This window comes from Xiphophorus maculatus, chromosome 13, assembly GCF_002775205.1.
Source record: "Xiphophorus maculatus strain JP 163 A chromosome 13, X_maculatus-5.0-male, whole genome shotgun sequence".
NCBI classification, from domain to species: Eukaryota; Metazoa; Chordata; class Actinopteri; order Cyprinodontiformes; family Poeciliidae; genus Xiphophorus; species Xiphophorus maculatus.
In genome coordinates, this window is record NC_036455.1 from 15,787,730 (window position 1) to 15,809,724 (window position 21,995).

Sequence of the window (21,995 nt, forward strand, 5' to 3'; positions counted from 1 at the left end):
GTTTTAAAGAATTATAGCACTTAAGTATTGCAGTTGAACTAGTAGTCAGCCTCACTCAGAAGTGCGGTGTTACCTGTCAGGGCGGTAGGTTAACACTGACACAGGAACAGTTGTAAAAGCAAGTCATTTAATCAGATGAATGCTCAATTTTCCCTGTTAGAATGCTACCCAATATTCACAACCAAGCTGAGGATTTTCACATGACTCCCACAAACCTCTTTTTATACTCAGACCACCCCCATCTCACAAACACACAAACGACATGTCACAGCAGCAAATCTTTGTTGTTCCCTTTAACGTTCTTTTAGGACAGCAATGTTTGTTTTACAGTGGTTTTAAGGAAGATTAAATGTTGTAAAAACATTTGTGGGAGCGCATTGTCTCTTATCTGACTCATCGTTTCTTGTGTGAGTCGTCTTCACAGGAAAGCAGACGCGGCTTATGCCGGAAGACTGTAAAGGCTGGCTTTACGTTACCAAGAGTCAATAAGGTTAATGTTAAAAATGAAATGATGGCTGTAAGCAAAAGAGCACTGCTGCACCGAATGTATTTTAAAGAATTTGTTTAGTCCACAAACATAATAGAGAAGAAGAGTCTAGTAAAAGTTGAAATGAAGTTTATCTTATGCAGTAAAAGAAACCTCTGCAGAAAGCGTGCCATGCAGGCTCGCTGTACACATCTCCAGGGACATCCATCCAATAAAAACACAATGAAAACAGCAGAACAGCAGCTGCTGTTTGTCTTAGCGTATCTACTAAAATAAAATGCTTCAACGGAATAAACCTATCAATCAAATCCTAATAAAATCAAATAAACCCACCCAACAAATGTTTATAAGACTTGAGGACATGAGGAGGGAAATCTTTCTTTTTTCTTTCAAGAATTATTGCTGAGTGATTTTGACATTCAGGTGGCATTTCTAAATGAATATGCATGGCAGCCATGCATAAGCTGAAGAAAAAGTGGACTTACAAAAACTGAGCCAATCATATTGTTCCTCTTTGAAAGACAGGCTAAACAAATCCCATAAATTTAATCGAATGAATCTCAAGGAGCCATCCAAACCAGGTCGCATCCTCCTGTCAAGCTGCCACATGCTATTCACAAAGCAAAATCTTACAAGCAAATGAAATATGCAACATAAGGCAAACACGGAGAACAACAGGCAGTTGAACAAGGGGGCACTGGGGACAGTAACTGTTCAAAACGCCATCAAAACTCCTCTGTGGGCTGTGTAATGTATGCTAACCACTGTTTATCCTGCAGGTACACATGCTTGACGTGGTCGTGGAGCCATATTTGCGGCAGAGCCAGAGAATGGCAGGGTAAGCCAGCTTACCACTATGCTGGTGCAGCCTGATAACAGTCCAGCACAGTGGGGGGCCATCATTGAGTTGTGTTTAGAGCCAATCTGGGTGCTAAAGGCATTCTGAAAAATCCTACTAACAAAAGCTAATACATAATCTAGGACCTTCAAGTCAAATCATACTGTGTCACCTAATTGACATGTATACTTTACAGATGCAGTGGGGGAAAAAGCTCCACTTAGATGTTTGTATTGTTTTGCTTTGCTAGCCTCTTGGCAAGTAAGCTAGCAGCAGTTGTGGAAGAATTGAGTCAGACTGTAAAAAAAAAACAGCTTATACATCACCAACAAACTAGCCATAAAACTAGCTTGATGTATTAAAAATAAAATTGCGAGTTAAAGCTAGCAACTCTGCTAAAAAGTAGCAGAGGTATGCCATGCGATATTCTGCCACAAAACTGGAATGTGTAGTATTATATTTACTTAGCCAGGAAGTGTCAAAACACTGACTTCAATTGGCTTTGCTAACTTGCTCATTGACTTGAATAGGAATGTTAGTAAGTCAACTAGGTACAACAGGAGGTGCGTCAAAACAGTTTTTGTTTCCCCAACAAGACAGATTGTATTTTTCGCTACCAGACACACAAGATAAAATACGAACAATTTAGAGTAGCTAACTGCTAACAGTGTTAAGATAGCTAAAACCTGAACTGGATTGTTCTACAAACCCAGAACACATCTTTAAAAACAGCATGAGGTTTATGGAACTTTAATTACATTTGTGAAAACACAAAAAGGGAGAATTTTAATGCTGTTTTGGCACGAGGACAATCTAAGAACTAGACACCAAAAAAATATGGACTAGAATATTTCATACTGAATACAGATTTTTGTAAAACACTGTTTGTAATTTGTAAAACCTTGTCCCATCTTGTTAAAATGAACTGAATATTGTTTATCATCACCTAAGCAGAACACATCAAAGAAGTTTTCCCATTACATTCACTGGAGGTTTTTGGGAAATCATTCACTCAACTTTTTAATTATATTTCTAGCTCCTCTTTATGTGAGAACTAATTACAGACCACACAAGTTTTATCTGTAGGGCTTTCCTTTGTACTCCCCCACATATAACTAATAAAAAGAACATAGCTATTGTGCAGCATGTTTTTCCTTCATGCTGCAACTTTATCTGACAATTCTGAAAAACACTAGTGGAAAAAAAAAGAAGATGACACAGGAAATCCTTGGGCTATATAGCAACATATCAGTTTTGGGAACTGGGCACAAGCTAACCTAAAAAGCTTTTTGACTAAAAACAGTGTGTCATTCTTTCACACTGACTCCTAAGTGATGTTTATCACAGTGGTTCACCTCGCCGTAAAACCTTCTCTTGCTGTGCACCAGAGTGTCCAGATCGACGCTCCTCTTCTTTCGTCCTCGCACTGCATGGTAACGGCATCTACGACTGCCATATTCGGGGAAGACAATGGAGCGGAACAGTAAACCGCCTTCCTGCGGTCGGTCAGCTTCAGAGGTTTAAAGTCCCACGCGGCTGTGAGAGTTGTGTCAGCTAGGTCCAAGTTCGGGATTTCAGTTACTTGTTTCTCAGCAAGCCTCTGGTGGGTTGAAATGATGGCTTCCCGTCACTCAAGAGGAAACGTAAGAGCCAGAAGATTATTATGAGAGACTGTTGGAACAGCTCAAATGAGTGCAACTCCTATGTATAATAATTCTCAGGTCTGTGGAAGGGTTAGATCCCCACCAGCCCTTTAATGAGAGAATAACAGCACCTACAGGGTGAGGTGACCTATTCTTGGCCACTAAGGCTAAGGCTGGTGTGACTGTAGCAGAACTATGTGGGGAAAAAATGAACCCAGACATTTTTTCCCCAGACTAAAGGTAATGAAAGTCTCCCCATGTCCTGCGCCGCTGTGATGTCATTAGGTTGATGTTTTTCATGGTGAATCTGTGTAAAAATCTAAGAGCTGCGTCTTTACATCTTTATTCGATCTTTATTTGATAGGATTCGGTGAAGGTTTATGTCATACTTGTGAGGACACAATAAGGAAAGGTTTGATGGCAGACCAAACAAATAAATGGTAAATCAAAAATACCAAATCCAGAGTGTGAAAGAAAAACTATCATTCAGCAAATGTGATTACATCTTCTTCTCAGACTTCATCACAGGTGTGTTAACTTCATCAATGGCAATTGGAAAAAGTTAGACCAAAGCCTGAGAGATAAATTGTAGACTCTACGGGCCTCAGCTGGGATGTCATGTGTTAAAGTTAGACTCACCTGGAACAATAATAATAATAATAATACATTTTATTTCAAAGGCGCCTTTCTGGCACTCAAGGACACCGTACAAAGAGCGAAAAGTAACAAAAACAATAAAATGTAGCAATTAAAAATAGCTAGAATAAATACACAACAATGTATCTATATGAAATCTATATATAAATCTATGTAAAAAATCTATATAAAAAATCAAGCAAACCAATTGTGTCATATTGAAAAGGCAGATCTAAAAAGGTGTGTTTTAAGTTCGGTTTTAAATTTAGGGAATGACTTTATGTTTCTAAGGTGAGGTGGTAATGAGTTCCAGAGTTGGGGAGCAGAGCGACTGAAAGCTCTGCTCCCCATGGTAGTAAGACGGACAGAGGGGACAGACAGATGGATGGAGGAGGATGATCTGAGGGAACGAGAGGGAGTGGCAATATGAATAAGATTGGAAAGATATAGTGGGGAGAGATTGTAAAGAGCCTTAAAAGTATACAGAAGAATTTTGTATTCCATGCGGAACTTGGTAGGCAGCCAATGAAGTCTTTGCAAGATAGGAGTGATGTGGTGCATGGATGGGGTTTTAGTAATGATACGGGCAGCTGAGTTCTGGACCAGTTGAAGCTTATGAAGAGATTTCTGGGTGAGACCAAACAGAAGGGAGTTGCAATAGTCCAGGTGTGATGTCACAAGACAGTGAACAAGAATGGCAGCGGAATGGGAAGTAAGGGAGGGGCGAAGACGGTTGATGTTGCGTAGATGAAAATAAGCTGAGCGGGTAATATTGTTAATATGAGACTGGAAAGAAAGGGTGCTGTCAAGAATAACTGTCAATATACTATATGTTGATAGAAACACAGTGGGGACTATTTTTGCTCTAATTTGTGTGTGTGTACTTGTGTAAACTACATATTGCGAACCACTTTCACAGTTTTTACCAATAAATCGAGGTCATTTATGGACCTATTCCCAGTCCCCACTTTTTTTTTAAATGAAAATCCACTGTGCTTTACTAGTAGAGGTAGTAGAGGTACGGTGCGAATTAAGTTTCCATTAAGGGTTAGGGATAACAATAGACTAATAGAGGGTTTATATAAATGTCAGTGCAGGTGAGCCTGCTCTGCAAGAGCACCTTCCGAGGCCAACGCGCCCGGGCGATGACGTCGTGTTTGGCATGTGCCCTCTTGCGCCCGGTTCAACTATAAAACCAGCTTAAAAGTGCAGCTGGATCGCAACAAAAAATATTTAACTGAAAATCAACTGTGGCTGCAATCCAGCAGCAAACGGATGAAAAGCTCTATTTAAATGTGATTTAATTTCATGGCCGAAAAAATGAGATCCCGGAGACAAGCGGCCCTGAAATAAAATTCGTTCACGTAGGGTGGCCGGAGTCAGACCCACGACCCGATTTTGGATGGGTAGAATATTATTTCTAATGTATTTATAATAAAAAATTTATTCGCTTGTTATTTTTAAAATTTATTTACAATTACCAAAGAATCAGAATTTAAGCTGAATATTTAATTTTATTTCCTTTTGGGATAAATACAGAATTTTTAAATTTGAGTTTAATTTGAAGTTTGGATTTTTATTAACGATAATGGAAATAAACAGCCAAAATATGAATCTGTGTAGCATATAATCAATCTAAATATGATTTTCACCTTTTTAGGTGACTTAATGAAATATATTTTCTCTTCAGACGGATTCGTAGTGATCCAATCCACAAAAACAACATAATATCCATCACAGCAATCTAAAAAAAACCAATAAGAATGAGGTTTAGAAATATTTGAGTTGCAGCTCAGTGGGACAACATGGGCAAACAATGTAGAGCCACTATAGTTTCCACAGTGCAGCCTTGCCTTATGGTTTGCTCACTGACACTAATTCATTTTTTATACAGCTGGAGATCCTGAAAAAAAAAAAATCCAATCACTTTTTGCCTTAAGGTCCTAACTTTTCACCACTCAAACAATTGGAGAGTTTGCCTGTGACAATTTCATAACTTTTTTTTTCCTAAGAGATATTTCATCTCATCTTTTTCCCCCCAAATCCCTTTACCTGCACGTGACTGATCACCAACGCTGCCGTTTCCGACACCGCTGAACGATCAGATCTTTTAATCTCCTTATAAAGGACTGCGGCAGGCGGTTTTCCACATAAATCCTACCGAACCGAGCCGTTGTCGGACCATTTCAAGAGAGGAGAGATTAAAAACCAAAATACCGCTGGCTTTCTTGAGAAAGTCGTTCAGTCAGTCATATCTCTTACAAAGATGGGTTTTTTTGGCCGTCTAAAGAAGTCAAATTGTTAGTGATTGTTTTTTTCTCTCAAAGTACAAATGTCCAGCTGTTAGATGGAGCGGCCCGGTGTGACAATGACACTGTTATGAGAACAAACAAGTGAGGTCTGGAGATCAAAGATGGCTATATCATCAACAAGACTGCGGGAAGCCAGAGCTGGCTAGTTTAGTGCAGACCTTCCTTTTGAACTTCATGCCATCGATTGGTGGTCTCTAAAGCTTGATTTCTCTGCGTGAGAGTAGATCAATTGACAGGCGCAACGCTGTACTCCAAGTACATGATGTCCAGCAGGCCTAATGATGCTCTGCAGAGCAAGCTAATCGATGGCTGAAACCACCGGCCAAGCAACGCTACCCCTGATGTGAAGGCAGACTAAGAAAGCAGGACCATACCAGGGCCCTGAAGGCAGTGAATTACAGCAGAGATGAAAAAACTCTGCTGTTTTTTCTGATTTACATGAAAAAAAATATATATATATATACATATATAATCCAACGGAAGGAGTATAAAAAATCTGCTTGGTTTTACACCGGGGTTCACTGAACGCTGGGACTTTTCTGGGTATGGAATCTAATTATTTACTGTTTCCTACCGCCATCTAGTGTTCATATCTGGAAGCACAGCGCAGAAGCTGCACAACAGCTTCATCTTTTAAAATGCTTAATCTAATAATTAATAGTAGTAATAATAAACAAACATACAAGAAATTGCTAGACTGCAGATCAAATGTTTGAAAGGCACAGCCCAACACATGAAACCTTAAACGTTTCCTTCTTTAGAGATCAGTTTTATGAATTTTATGTGTTTTTGGGGACGTATGTTCTGCATGATCAGACTTTGCTTTCCTAGTAGTAAACTAACTTTTATACAATATCAGAAGTATAGTAGAAGATGCAAATAAACTAAGTACAATAAGAAAATATTCAATAACAACATTCCATTAGTGTACGCTTCGTTGCTTGTAAAAGCTCAGCTCTTTCTGCTTCAGCTAAAATCAATACAGCGTAGGGCCGATCTGTTGATTTTTTTTTTTTTTTTTTTTTGGATTAACCAATTAATAAATGACGTACTTGGAGGTGGCGGTCACTTAACCTCAATGTTTTTGTGGAAAATTTGCAATAAACTCACAATTATGCATTAGAATGAAACAAATTGTCGATTTCTGCTAATTGCAAAAGACTTAATGTAGAAAAAGGTAGAGGTACACATACTTCCTAAGCCACTGTAGAGACATATCTGTACTTTATTCACAAAATCACCCTCTAATCTCATAGATTTCATTGCATTTCGTTCAGGGCAGGCTAAATGTTTCGAATCCCGTCCCACAGACTAATTACGCTGAAACTCTGTGTAGTTCAAAGCATGTCAGAAGTTAAGCTTACAAAAAAACACAACAGTTTTTAGAAAGAACGTGCGTCACATTCACCTAGCAGATCATGACAAGATAAACATGCAGCAAAGCCTACAGTCTACGTTTGCGTTTCTGCATCAAATTCTATTGTGAATCCATGTGAAATCCTGACATGAACAGAACATGTAAATCCCACACAGAATAATTTAAGAATAATTTCACTGCAACGAAGGCATACACAGTAACATGCAGTGGATGCAGCAGTGGTGGTGGACATGCGGGAGCAACTTCCACCGTTCAAAGCCGGAAACTACGACAACGTATTAGGGCCATTGTAGATAGGAAGAAAAACAAAAATAAGGAGTAAATTTCCAGCAAGAAAATTCCCAAATATTAAATAAAAAATCTTGGATATTTCTAAGTTTGAACAGTCGCAAATTTTCAACTTTTGAAGCTCTGAAAGTTCCCAAAAAGTCAAAAACTTTCAAAGTTTTTTTTCTAGAACATTTGTGAGATTGATCTGAAAATCTCTGAGCTTTTCTCGTCTTTTCTAGAAAACTTCAAAGGTTAATCTCAAGATTTGTGAGTTTTTTTGGCAGAAATTTATTCTTTGCTTTTTGGGGTTTTTTCCCCTCAATCTACAATGGCCATAATTGTCTGTCGCAGGAAACAGACGAAACTCCAAGCAGGTGAGAGAGTTGCTGTTAGTCGAGGGGAAGGGGAGCAGTGAGTGTTAGCTGGGTTGCCGTCATGCATGAGAAACATGGAGGTGGAGGAGTGGGGGGGGGTTGGAGACGGAGCGGAGGTGGATGAACTACAACGGACGTTTCAAGGTACGTACCCAGAAAGAGCCTCTTAGGGATTCTGACCTCCTCGTCCTTACTGTCTGTCGCTACGGGCAAAACGGAAAGAGAAGGACAAGAAGAAGAAACAGCTTGGTTTTCTGTGCGTCTTTACATCAACACTAACAGATGACCAGCGGAGCTCCCGGCTGCTCAACTACGTTTTAGCCCTGCCCGAGTGGAGTCCAAACTGGATACGATGTTATAGCATTTTTGGGTGTTGACACTAAATTTCACAAAACAAAGTTAAAACGTATTTGGTTTCGCTTTGTTTCGTTAAATTGAAAATGCGACATCCTGTTATTATTTGCAGCCTAACCTATCGGGCCAGGTTTTCCACCTGAGTGAAGTTGGCCCCCCCACCTTCTTCAAATTAGACAAAACTGGTGTCAATCAACTCGGCTACGTTTGTGCTGGTTTGTGCAGCAAAAATTTTCGTTTGTGCCGCTATCATTTTAAAGATATTAAGAGGGCTGGTTGACCTTTGATGACCTCTAAAAACATTTCTTAATATCTTTAAAATGATAGCGGCACAAACGAAAATTTTTGCTGCACAAACCAGCACAAACGTAGCCGAGTTGATTGACACCAATTTTGTCTAATTTGAAGAAGGTGGGGGGGCCAACTTCACTCAGGTAACCTTTCCTGCTTATATGACTTTTTTTTTTAAGACATTGTGTCAATGCTGTAAACTCAATGCAGTCGGTCTTGTACGCAAATTTGACTTGAGATTTTATCAGTGTTTTTTTTGTTAACTGTAACTTCCTGGAATTAAAAAAACAAAACAAGTAGCATTAATTATAGTGATGTTGTGTTAGGGGGAAAAAAAAAGGCAACATTTTTTTCCTTTAAATCAGAAACTCACACGTTAAGAAAAGAATAAAGAACGCCTTACTTAAATTTTTAAACACAACCTTACAAGTATAAAGTCATCAAACATGCCACCTTTTCACTATTTTCAAAGCAAAGATGAGGGACCAACAGAAAAGCAGTGCAAAAGCAAAGGACACCCTTGTTGCTTTTAGAGGATTTAAGAAAGACAGAAGCCATACAATGCCTGTAACATTTGTGCTGAACTGGTTCTCCAAGTATATAACTATGTGAACTGTGTACACACAGGGTGAAGATTAGTGTTCCTAATTTATGACCAATGTCTTTTTCCAATTATACTAGTAATCACTGAATCTTTCTAGATCAGTAGTTGGGGTCAGCGACCCACGTGGGGTCACAAAGATGCAAGTCTGGGGCCTTCAGGTTCAGAAATGAACCTAAACACTAAGCATATTTTAGAAATGTTGTGAAAGATGCAATAACCCGACAACTTCCAAAAGCGACCAAGTCTGACAAAACTCAGACTGAGCAGAAGGTTCGACATAGCTCCCGCCATTGTTTTGTCGTGTTTTTGTTGCGTATGGACCACATTGAGCTACTTTTCGCCGCCGACTAAAGGACGACGACACCCACGGGAGCCGTTACTCAACTCTAACGGAAAACCGCCCAAACTGTGTAAAGTAGAGCAGAGCCGAGTCCAGCCACACTGCTAGGTGCTCATAGGAAAGAACCCGACATTGGAGAAATCAACTGGAAACACAGTCAAGTGAAGAACAAACAAAGATCTCTGTCTGTAGAAAACTAAAACTCTAAAGGATTACAGATAAAAAGTTGCCATTCCTCAAGGGTGACTTTAGTTACCAACTAGGTGCTACTAATTACAACACTTGATTTATTGAGCAAGTGTGACTACCTGCATGGAAGCAATTGTTTTGGCAGTTTGATGGTCTGGACCATAAGGAAAGTCTTCATGAAATAAAATATTTTTAATTTTATGAACTGGCCATTTATGAAAATAGATTTATCTGAGCAAAGAAAAGCTAGGATTTTTGTTATTACATAAGGTATTTCAGGTTCATCTGAGCCACATTGAGTAGAAGGTACCATTTATCTGTTGGTGTAATGGACCCAACTTGAAGAAACCAACTGGAGCACACAATGAAGTTGGAGGTATCAATAAAAAAAAATCTAAAAGTTTCTCTGCAAAAACCAACAAGACTATCAAATGTGTAAAATACACGGTTAGATGTAGTCATAAACTGTTTATCTGAACTTCTGTAGGAACAAAAAGGCTCCGAAATGTGACCTTTTTACAGACGTATCACACTGTTAGACTGTAGACACACCAAGACTGTTAAAAAATTCAAAATACTGTTTCATCCTGCAATTGTAAATCATATCCAGATGCAATGCATATCGCTGTGAAGCTGTTCTGATAAGCTGCCTGTTTATAACTGATCTGAAGTGATTATGGTTCTAGAAGAGCAGAATAACGCCATCAATTTAAAGATTGTCTAATGGTGGACGTATGTCCAAGATCGTTAAGTTGCGTGTGTCACCGAGAGGCCCTTTGAAAGTAAGCTAAAAGTAAGGTAAAGTTACTATAAGATACATAATAGTGTCTAATAGTCAAACACTATTGAATGTAATATGAGAGGTTGAATGTAGATAAGGCTGAATGTAAATAGGCGGCAGTTCTTATCAGACAAACTCAAGGCAGCTCCTATTATGTCCTGTTACAACTGGGAGATTTATGGCCTTTTATCTCTATTTACCAGGACAAAGTCAGAGCGCCTTAGTTATTTTGTCACCAAGTCATTTTTTTTACATGAGGATGTGTAGCAAAAGCTTTTAATTCTCTTTGAACTTTTCCACATTTTGTTGCCTTAAAATCACAAATTTAAGGGAACGTTTCTACGGCCTTAATGGTAGAGTGTGAAGAAGAAAGCCATGTGAGGTGTTGCTAGCAGTTAGCTAGGTAGGGATAGCAAATGCAACAAAGTTAAAGTTTTTTTTAATCCCTAAAATGGTAAAAATGATGGTATGTATGGTGGAAACCTAACACCGAACATCGGCCTGAAAATTTCACACATGGTGAAACATGGTAGTGGCAGCATCACAGTGTAGTATGGTGATGCTTTTCTTGAGCAGAAATAGTGAAGCTGATCACTGCTGAAGGGAATTTAGGGATTATTGCTATTAGAAAAAATTCAACACTAACAGAACTAAAGACTCTGGAATTTGTGGTTGAAAAGGAGCAAAATATGAAATTCTGTTTTCTATACGTCTTGAGTAACTATCTACGACAGCATGTTAGGACAATTGCAGACAGCAGAAAAAAAGGAGTACATTTCCACCAAGAAAACTCAGAAACTTAGATTAATCTCAGAGATTTTCTAGGAAAATCTTGGAAATTTCTGATTTTCAAAAGTTAACAAATTGTTAGAAAAAAACTTAGAAATTTTGAGATTATTCTCAGAAATTTTCTAGACATTTCTTTTGTTGAAATTTTCAACCTTTGAAACTCAAAGGTTGAGCCTCCCAAATTTGAAAGCTTTTGACTTCTGAAACTCAGAAATTTCTATATTTTTTTCAAGAAACTTTCTGGGGGGATTTTCTAGCAACTTTTTGACTTTTCGAGCTCAGAAATTTCCAAGTTTTTGTTCTGAGTTTTTTTGTTTTTGTTTTTGGTGGAAATTTACAACCCCCACCCCCATTCTGCGTACAATGTCTCTAATATGCAGCCATAACTTTCACACACCTTTAGGACAACATGGAGGATTAAATGTCGATTGGTTGTTGCAGAACTTTAATAGCGCCAGTTTAATGCTTGGCATTGAGGTTTGTTATAAAGGTTTGTTTCCTCTCTGAATGCCTATAATCCATTTGAAGAACCTTCTCTTTGGGTTTCAGTTTCTTTTTCTCTCTCACACACACAGTATTTGAGTTATCTAAATGCCTCTGACCTAAGAAGGAGCGCCTCTTGGTGCTGAGTTCAGCGGCCATGCGGACGTTGGTGCACAGGTTGAGCATGACCAGCATGGTGCAGATCATGATGATGCTCTGCCACAGCAGCGCATCATCGTAATAGCGACCGAATCTGGAAAGGAAAAATGGAGAAGAGAAGATGAAGCACACAGTGACCTAAATTTGTCTCTTACATTTCGTCACATTACATCCCCGGATTTCTGTGTATTGTTTTAGGGTATTGTATGATCAACTGGATTTAGGTCTAGACTTTGACTGGGCCATTCTAGTACACATGTATGCCTTGATCTAAACTGTTCCCATGGTAGGGGACGCCTGGTGTTATGTCTGCTCTTTTCATATTTTGGACTAAACATAAAAGCATTTCACACTTTTCAGATTTTGAATTCAGCATAAATGCAGGCCACACTTTTCAGAGTTTGGGCTAAACTTAAATGCATGAAATTAAATAATTGAAAATAAAAAACATTCAAACTTTTTTTTAGGAAATAGAAAAACACAAATAGAAACGAATTTCTAATAATAATAATAATAATTCCCTTCCATTTGATACTGAAGTTTTGAGAGTAAAAAAGGTTCAACAGGCAGAAAACATGACCACAGATCTGTGGAGGACCCAGCCGTACCTGAACAGGATTCTCAGGATGTTGGCCACCAGCAGCACCAGGCACACGTAGGTGGAGAAGCCCTCCGCGTTCTGGGTCCGGTGGATGTCTCTGTACTGCGGGATGTAGGGCACCACCCCGCCGAACATGATGGCACCCGCGGCGACCCACGACACCAGCGAGCTGAACACGGACACAACATGCTGGAACACCTCATCCTCCATGTTCAGTTGCGGTTCTGAAGTGAAGTCAGCCGGCTGGTAAAGCTCCTAGGGGCTGACAGTTGTTGGTGATGATGATGATGATGATGCCTCGGGAGTGTGCGCGAGAAGTAACATCCGTGTTGTGGTTGCTCTTTCGCACAGGATGTACAAACAATGGAACCTCTACTGCCACGACATCGATACGATAAACCGGAAGGTTGTGTTACAGCATTGGAAATCAGCGAGGATCTGATTAGCGGAGTGATTTGTTGTCGTGTTGATGCTAGCAAGAGGTTAGTCAGAGTTGCGGTATTTAAATAATTATGATGATAAACCTAGGTTTTTAAAAACCCAGTGAAATAATCTTAAAAATTAACTGTAAAAAAGAGAAAAGTACAGCATTGACATAGCGAGCATTCCTCCGCTGTGCAGCTCAACCGGTTAGTCAGTTTATTCCTTCATTCTGCACTTCCTGAAACGTCACAAACTCGAACGAAGATGGTGAACTCAGGCAAGATGCTTCACTCGCCAAATTGATGATGCGCTTTTCTCGCTGTGACAAGAAAGGAACTTCTATCTCATTATAAAAATGCTGGAAAAGGTCTTCTACTTTATTTTTTATTGGCGATTGGCAAAAAAAAGCTAGGTAAGCATTATCACCGAAGAAAATGTCGCCTATGTTTTGTGTTTTTCTTCAGTGTGTTTCTATGCTATGTAAAAGTCTTTAAAGCAATGGCGAGTCTTAAAGCTAATAAATTTTTCAACATTGTTGTAGAATATAATTTAGTTGTTTTGGGCCCGGAAAGCGTGTTTTTAGATTTTTTATTTATTTGTTGTTTTCATTCTTTTCCTTTGTGGTTTTGCACCCATGCCTCTAATTTCTTATCTGTATTTGAATACTTAATTGTATTGCTGCTCTGTTGTCTGACAAGTCCTTCAATAAAGAAAAAAACATGCGAAAAAAAATTCTTATAATAATTACGTACCTTTCTTAGAATAGATTTGCCCCACATTGGGGAAATTCAAGTGTACAACAAAGGCAAATTTATCACAACATAGGAAAAAACATCTGCTGGAAGGAAGAATCAAGAATCTATGGTAATGCTCCTTTGTGCACCTTAGATGCTCCAACAGACAACACCATAAAAGAAGTCTGATGCCACCACAGAGTCAAATGTAGTAAAAAGAATACAGTTTCTGGTGAGGAATAATTAAGACACCTCATGATTTGCTGCCACATAGAAACTCTGAAATCCATAACACGCTGCTTTGATTTGTTGCCCACCAGGTTTTTAAAAACAGCAACAGACAGTGTATGCTTCTCTTAAAACAGGTCATTTTCCACAGGTCTTGAAAACTTAAATTTCTTAAAAACAGATTTCTGTTTATTTTAATTAATAGTAATAATAACAAAAAATGGTTAAATATTGGTGGTGTTACTTTGGCAAGGAAACCAAATATTTAGGTAGGACCCCTGATTTCACCTTGGGTCTCCTGAAACTTTTTATGCAGCCCTGCAGCAGAACCAGAAATATTTTATTGAAGAGCATGGAACGCAGAGGTAACGTCAATAATTCATCTTTCAGGGTTTATTTTAGTTCCTTTGTAGTTCTTCGTCATATCATGTCGTCTCGATTTATACTCAGTGCTCCAGTACACTTCCACTGCTCTTTCTATTTTAGGTTCTCATTATAAATTCATCCCATTGAGCAACGGAGATGAAAGACACGCAAAGTCTGGATTATGAAGCTTTATAGGGTTTAACGAAAATTACATAACCCTGTTTGCAGTCTGTTCACTACATTTGATCTGTGAGAGTAAGAAGGGCAAAGTCTTATATAAAAACCAAAGTGACAGAGAGGAGCAGTTTTTACAGCTCTGACGGATCAAGACATAAATAAATACATTTTTTAAAAAGCCCCCATGACCTGATCTATCTCACTGCATCGGTTCACAAACAGTTAATAAAATGCATTTTTTTTGTCCCCCATGTACACAAATCACTGTGGATGTCAAAGTCAAACCAGGAAGACTCAAACTATATGAAACGGGAAATGAGAGAACATCTAACTTCAAAATAAAGGCAAAAAATAATTATTTGTTCAAATTACTATATTTGTTCAAATATATATATATATATATATATATATATATATATATATTCTTTATTTTCATGACTACTTATAAGGCAAGAAATCCCACTTATTAACCTGACAGGGCACACCTATGAAGTGAAAACCATTTCAGGTGACTACCTCTTGAAGCTCATCAAGAAAATGCAGAGTGTGTGAAAAGCAGTAATCACAGCAAAAGGTTGCTACTTTGAAGAAACTAGAATATAAGGCGTATTTTCAGTTGTTTTACACTTTTTTGTTTAGTGCATATTTCCACATGTGTTATTCATAGCTTTGATGCCTTCAGTGTGAATCTACAATGTTTAGGAAACTCATTGAATTAAAAGGTGTGTCCAAACTTTTGGTCTGTATATATATATATATATATATATATATATATATATATATATATATATATATATATATATATATATATATATATATATATATATATATATATATATATATATATATATATATATATATATGGATCGTTTGGAAATTATTTAAAAAAAACACTGTATTCTAAAACTTTTTAGAACTTTGCAGACATTACAAAAGTAGAAACACAGAGATTTGTCTTATACTGTTTTCTTTATCATCTCATTGACCTTCCGATTTCAACTATTTGTGAGGATTTTCGTCCTCACAAATGGGTGTTTTTCATTTTTTTAAATGGCCCTAAAACGACGTCGTAAAAATGATATCCGTCCCTTGAGCTCGGACCATTAAGTGGAGTCCGCTTTCGGTTAAACAAATGATTTAAATAAGGGAACAACTTTTATTTTGAAGTAGTGATAGCAACAAACGGAAGTCGGAGTTTTCGTCGCTCCAGCTGATATGCCGCAAAGTTAAGGGAGTCACTGCCAACCTTACAGGGGCGAAACCCATTTCTAACGTCGTGCTAACCTCTCCGTTTAGCTAAATACGTACACGTTGACTGGTTTCAGTTGAGTTAAAACGCGACTGTGCGGCTTGGAGAAAATAAAATGTCCAAAACAGACTGTAAAGCTGCACAAGAGATGACAGAGGCGGTAAGTTTGCTCACCGGAACTCATAAACCTTCTGAAAACATTCCTTAACTTCAGTTTCAGTTAAACATGTTTAACTTTGTATTTCAATGGCTGGTTTTTACTTCTTCTGTCTCTTCAGATGGAAACTACGATGCAGCGACTTCAGGAGAGGTTTCTGGCTATGTCTGAACAGCTGGAGTCAAGAAATATCCTTCGTTTGTCCCCTTTTTTCCCCTTCTTTAAAGTTGTGGTGACACAGCTTGTTGTTTTCACTCAACTGGAACACTTGAAATGATTTACTAATAAAGTAAATAAGTTACTATTTACTTTATTAACTTCAAGGAAGTTCGAAGACCACCACAGGGTAGTCGCACTTAAAAAAACTTTTAATTATTTTTGCCATTATGACCAGAAAATATTATTTAAAAGCACTCATTATTTTAAATAATTAGCACCTAAACCTGTACCTGTAGGGAAGATGCAGGTTTGTGTTGGATGCATAATAAGCTTGCCAAAGGTGGCAGTGAGTTGTTGTGGGACTTGCTGTTTGTGCCAACACAACCTGTCATAGTGGAAGAATGGGATGCCATCCCACAGCAGTGTTTGACCAGCAAAAAGGAAATAAACAGAATTTTCAGTGGTGTAAGTTGTAATGCCAAGAAGTGTGGTTTCAAAGAAAAATGGTTAACCTTTTTTTTTGTTTTTTTACCCCTCCAGGGGGTCTTTTTGTGGGCTCTAGTGTCCCTTATATGATAGTAGGCTGACAGGAAACGGGGAAGGAGAGAGGGAAAGACATGCGGCAAATGTCGTCGGGTCCGGGAGTCGAACCCGCAACGGCCGCGTCGAGGACTCCAAATACGGGTCGCGCTAACCGCTACGCCACCACGGCACGCCCCGAAAAATGGTTAACTTTTTGAACTAAGATGATTTATACAATCTAATAAGGATGGTGCATTAGCTTTTTTTCTTTTACATTTTATATCCATTTTACAAAGGGTTCATGAATATAGATGCACTTTGCGGTGAAAACAATTGAAGTGGAAAATTGATGTGAGGAACCAGGCTAACAGAATTTTTGTAACATTTATACTCTATGCAGTTTGGCCACCCTGAAGCGCATATTCTGCATATTTTCTAGGGGGAAAATATCTCTCTTTGCAAAAATGCATCAAGAAAAGCTTTTGCTCGTCCGCCATGTTTTTCTTCACTGAACTCTCCATGTAGTTTTAGAGGTGTGCAGCTTGGAAAATTTTGTCACAGAGAGACGTGGTTGCTGAAATGCCGTAACTTGACCTCGTGGTGCCGCAGAGACCTCGCGACGAGTCAAGCATAAGCCAGACAGAACCATGGTGTGTGGAACAACACGCACCCAAAGCAAAACAGGGGTTGTTCCTGCAATTGTGGATCAGCGTCCATCTGTTTCCTAAGAATTGAAGATGACATTGAACATTTTGGTTGGGCTATGACCAGCCACAAGAGACAAACAAGGATGGACAGCACTGCTCGGAGGAAATCAGGTGTAATTTTAGGTTGCAGAACTTCCCAAAAAATTTCTGCTACTAGTTACAAACTACTATGCTTGTAACTAATGTAGGTACAAACCTTTATTATGGGTAATTATTTATTAGATCATGTCATTCAAGTCTTTCTAATTGAATTCTCTTGAGAACTGATTTGTTGTAACATTCAGCTGATATAGGTTTGCAGATGTCTTTAACTCTTACACTGGATCAGATGGGAACTCGCATCGACAACCTGGAGAAGAACGTAACTGAGCTGATGACGCAAGCTGGCATGGAGGACAAGGCCAGTCCAAAGTGACTCTAGTTGGGCTGGATATTTAAAGTCATTGCTGTGCTGGAAGGTGAACCTCTGCTCCTAGGTTTTCTTCCAGGCTGATTTTCAACCATCTTCCAATGGTTCCAATTGAACTCTGCCAACTTCCATATCCCCGAAGAAGAAAAGCATCTCCACATTCCACAATGTGCCACAGTGGGGATGACGTTTGTTTTTCACCCTACACTGTTTTGATTGTAGATTGTTCTCATCTGACCAGAGCACCTTGTTCCTCATGTTTGCTGTGTTTCCCTACATAGCCTTTTACAAACTTCCTACAACATTTTGCTGGTGATGTTCAAGATCCTGAATCAGGCTCTTAGACCACCCCATGTGACTTGACCTGTTTCAAGCCTCCTTTGAAGTTGAACCAGATATACCATTGTTTTTTGAGGCGCTTCCACACTGTGATCTCCTGTTTTCAAAACTAGTCCAATCAGATTGCAGCTAAATGAGAGACCAAAGAACATTGTGGAGATTTATCAGAATCAGTAGTTCATAATGAACTAAAGCTAGCTGATATGGCATCAAATCTATGTGTTAGACTAACCAGAAGTATATATTGTTCTGTATATGTTTATGTACCAGCAGTGTACCGTTACTGTTCCAACTTCCTGTGTCTAGATGAAATTAGGAGATTCATCAGCTTCAATCCTTTTAATCCAACCTCCGGTAACACTGGTGCTTTCTATCAGTCCTGCTTTGAATGGACTTTCATTAAAAGGTCTTTTGTTTTTACTGCTTCCACTTTATTTGGATATATTTCAAGATATATTGAATGCGTTTTCTTGTACATTGCTATATTATTTTCTTTACTAAGTGAAATAAAGTTTATATGACACTTTTTTGAAGTCTAAAATGTTGATTGTGCAGAGAACCTAACAAAATGTGGATCCATCATTTAATCTACTTTGTTCTGCTTAGTGTGTTAAGGTATTTTTCTGTTGCCAGTGTTTCCACTCACACAGCCTCACTCATTGGAATGTTTTCCTCAGTTTGTGAATTTATTGTCACAAACTCCCCCAAAATAAATCCATTTACATCCAAACATCATTTGATACCCCAACCTACCCAATTCCTTTTTTCTTTAGATTACCTCATCATTGCTTAAGCAACTGTGCTTTGTGAAACAATGCATTTTTTATGGGGCTAATTTCAGTAATGTTTATTAAAAATGAATGTGTCATCTGCCACGGCATGTTTATCTTCATGAAAAAGTGATGCTAGTTTTATGTAAAGTGATAAAAAAACAATACATGCAACAAACTATGAAGCAATTACGGGCGGAGAACCGATTCCTGGTAGGGCTAAATCAAATATTCAGCACATGAAGGTTAGTCTGCAAGCGATGGAAAGACATTAAAGTCAAAACAATTAAGTGCCCAAGTTAATGGATTGTTTCTTAGAGTACAACACCTCCCTCTAGTGGTCGCATCCTGTCACTACAGGTTTGACTCTGACCGTGGTGCTGAAGTCTTTAAATAATAGTTAACTAGAACTAGAACATTTTTGGAAGAAATTTAAATGGGGAATGCCAAAGTGTCCCCGTCGGTTGGAACCCAGCGTTCTGATGCTAAATATTAGCATCAGTGCTAAAGTAAGTTGTAATGTACTCAATAGCATGTGAGTGAGTACTTGAGCAACATGGACCCGCTCCATTCACTATGTTAAAATTTGTGTATAAGCTAAAATTACACAAAATGCTAATGTTAGCATAAATGCTGCCAGTGGAGCGGGGTATGACTAGCATGTTGTCTTACAATGACTTCCTCCATTCAATGTGCTAAACATGGCTAATAAATAAAACAGCTAAAACGCTTATTTTAGGGAAAAGGCTACTGCTAATGTGTACAGTAGTTACTGCTAATGTTGGTGTTAATGTTAATGCACTGCCTTCTGATTTTTACTATTGCTAAAGTAAAAATCAGACGTTTACTTAGTGGCACTTGGTTAACAGAAAACGTGCTCGTCTCTTAGCAACAGATTAACAACAAATATTATTATTGTTCAAAAGACATAATATTTCCTCTGCTCTTTTGAAATACTACTTACAGTGTATTACTTACTACTTACTACATAACAAGAATTGTGCATTTGGTGAATTTTTCAGAAGTAAAAGTTTTTTTTGTCAATGGTGGAGAATATATTATAAAACAGACATTCAACACAAAAACTAAAAATCTGATTTAAACTTCATGGCAGTTCGTTACCAGAAGAAGAAAAAAAACGCTCATCTCTTAACACCAAACTAATTGTTTATAAAACACAAACTATTTTCAAATACTGCTTGTCTGCTTAGACACATAAAATTTACAGTTGATTAATTTTGCAAAAGTAAAAATCAGATGTTTACTTCGAGGCACTTGGTTACCTGAAGTTGCTTTGCAAGGCATTTCAATGCTCTCCTGTGCATTGCTATGGCAGGCCCCAATTAAAGTTTTATGTTGGAAAAAATGAATACAGCTATAACTTAGTTTGTGTTACAAAATAAGTGTTATCAATACTTTTCTATTTTCCATGTGATGTGAAAAGAAAGTAGTAACCCCCCCCCCCCCCAGTAGTTTCTTCGTTGGTGCACTTGCGTAATTTGTCCTATAGATGTCAGTATTTATCAAACCTTTATTCTCGTCACCTCTGCTCTCTGACTGGCTTTCCATCACCTGTAAGAAATATTTTAACGTAGCAGTGTAACAGAGTGAAACACACACACACACACACCCCTCTACCCCCCTACACACACACACACACACACACACCCACACCCACAGCAGCGTTGGTTTCGTGTTTGCTTCAGTCTGTGTGGCCGCACCGCGTGAGCTGAGCTCTGTGTGCTTCGGCGCACTTCAAATACCACCTGGCCCCACTGTGATGCTCGGGTCAAGCCAAAAGAGCATGAACGCCGCTGACCGCGTTGCTATGGCAACCAGCAACAGAGTACCAACGTACCGTGTTTTTGCACGTATGTGCACCGAGAGCCACGTGTGTCTTCGCCGGGTTGGCAAAAAGCAGACACGCGGGTGGGGTGAGAAAGGATGATGATGATGATGATGCTGAGCGGCGCGCGAGGCGCCGTTCCAGCGTTACGTGATGCTTCGTTAGGAGTCAGGGCGGTAAATGAGAGAGTTCACACACACACGCACACACACCCTCTCTCTCCTTCCCCTCACCGTGGAGTGGTGAGTGGGCGTGTGGAGAGCTGTAGCCGGTGGCGAGGTGAGCTAGAGAGGTTCAGCTCTGCGGCCCACGTTGGGATGGAAGCTGGGTGTTTTAGTGGCTTGTCTGCATCCATAGGGACTCTGCACTGGATCAGGGGTGGCGGTGAGGAGGAACCTCACAGGTGGGTGGGTAGAGGACACACTTCAAGCGGTGTGTCCTCTACCCACCCCCCTTCTCCATCCTGATGCTTTGACACACTTCACTTTAAAGGTGAAACACAAGCAAAATGCCAACTCTGTAAAGTGGCTTCTCCAACTCAGTGGTAGACACCTATACATGTGTCGGATTTGCTTTTGAAGGAGCAGTGTTATGTGTTTTCCAGGCACATTTATAGCACAGTCAAGTCACTTCACTTGTGAAGTGAAGTGACTTGACTTAATCAATCAATTAAAATCTTGATTAAAATCAAAATCTTGGTTAGTGTTTAATTTATTGTGGTTCAAAAGCAACTTTAAACAGTCTAGATAAAAAGGAACTCAGTAGTTCAGCTGTTTTGAGGTTTTCCGGAAGTTTGTTCCAGATTTGTGGTGCATAGAAGCTGAATGCCGCTTCTCCTCGTTTGGTTCTGGTTCTGGGGATGCAGAGCAGAACCAGAAAACCTGAGAGGTGTGGAAGGTTGATACAACAACAGCAGATCTTTAATGCATTGTGGAGCTAAGCTGTGATTTATAAACTAACGATAGTATCTTAAACTCTATTCTCTGAGCTACAGGATGCCAGTGGAAGGACTTTAGTTATCACAACACTGCTCCTCTTTTAACCCTTTAACAACATTTTGTACCAGTATAGCACTGAGAAGCAGCTCCTATAATGAGCTCAGCAGATGTACAGTTCCACCAGGTGTTTGCTAATTGCTTCTGGCTAGTCTGAAGGAGCTGAGTGGGGGAATCGGGAGCAAATCTGGACCGCAAGCATAGGTGGTTGATTTGATAGACACTTTTAGGGCAACATAGTTCATCACATCAACTCTTTTAAGACACTTGGCATTAGTTACAACAACTCTTAATTTCCCCTTGGGAAAAAAACGTATTTTTCAAACTGAATTGTACTGAAGTGGGATTTGGTTCGGATAGGTTACATTTGTCTGACATTAAAATC

At 39.0% G+C, this 21,995-nt stretch overlaps 1 protein-coding gene across 2 annotated transcripts in view; it reads right to left on the reverse strand.

The window, feature by feature from the left end:
- pqlc1 (PQ loop repeat containing 1) overlaps window positions 1-13,591 on the reverse strand; it is a 32,491-nt gene extending 18,900 nt beyond the window's left edge. The window contains exons 1-3 of one of the 2 annotated variants that reach the window (XM_023345491.1): window positions 12,537-13,591; window positions 11,889-12,022; window positions 8,091-8,141 (exon numbers count right to left, since the gene is read on the reverse strand). In XM_023345491.1, the coding sequence (XP_023201259.1) occupies window positions 8,091-8,141; window positions 11,889-12,022; window positions 12,537-12,739 (388 nt within the window). In that variant the 5' untranslated portion in view covers window positions 12,740-13,591. The remainder of the gene's footprint in view (window positions 1-8,090; window positions 8,142-11,888; window positions 12,023-12,536) is intronic. The other variant, XM_023345492.1, reaches the window with a different exon arrangement.
- Window positions 13,592-21,995: the final 8,404 nt, after the last annotated feature.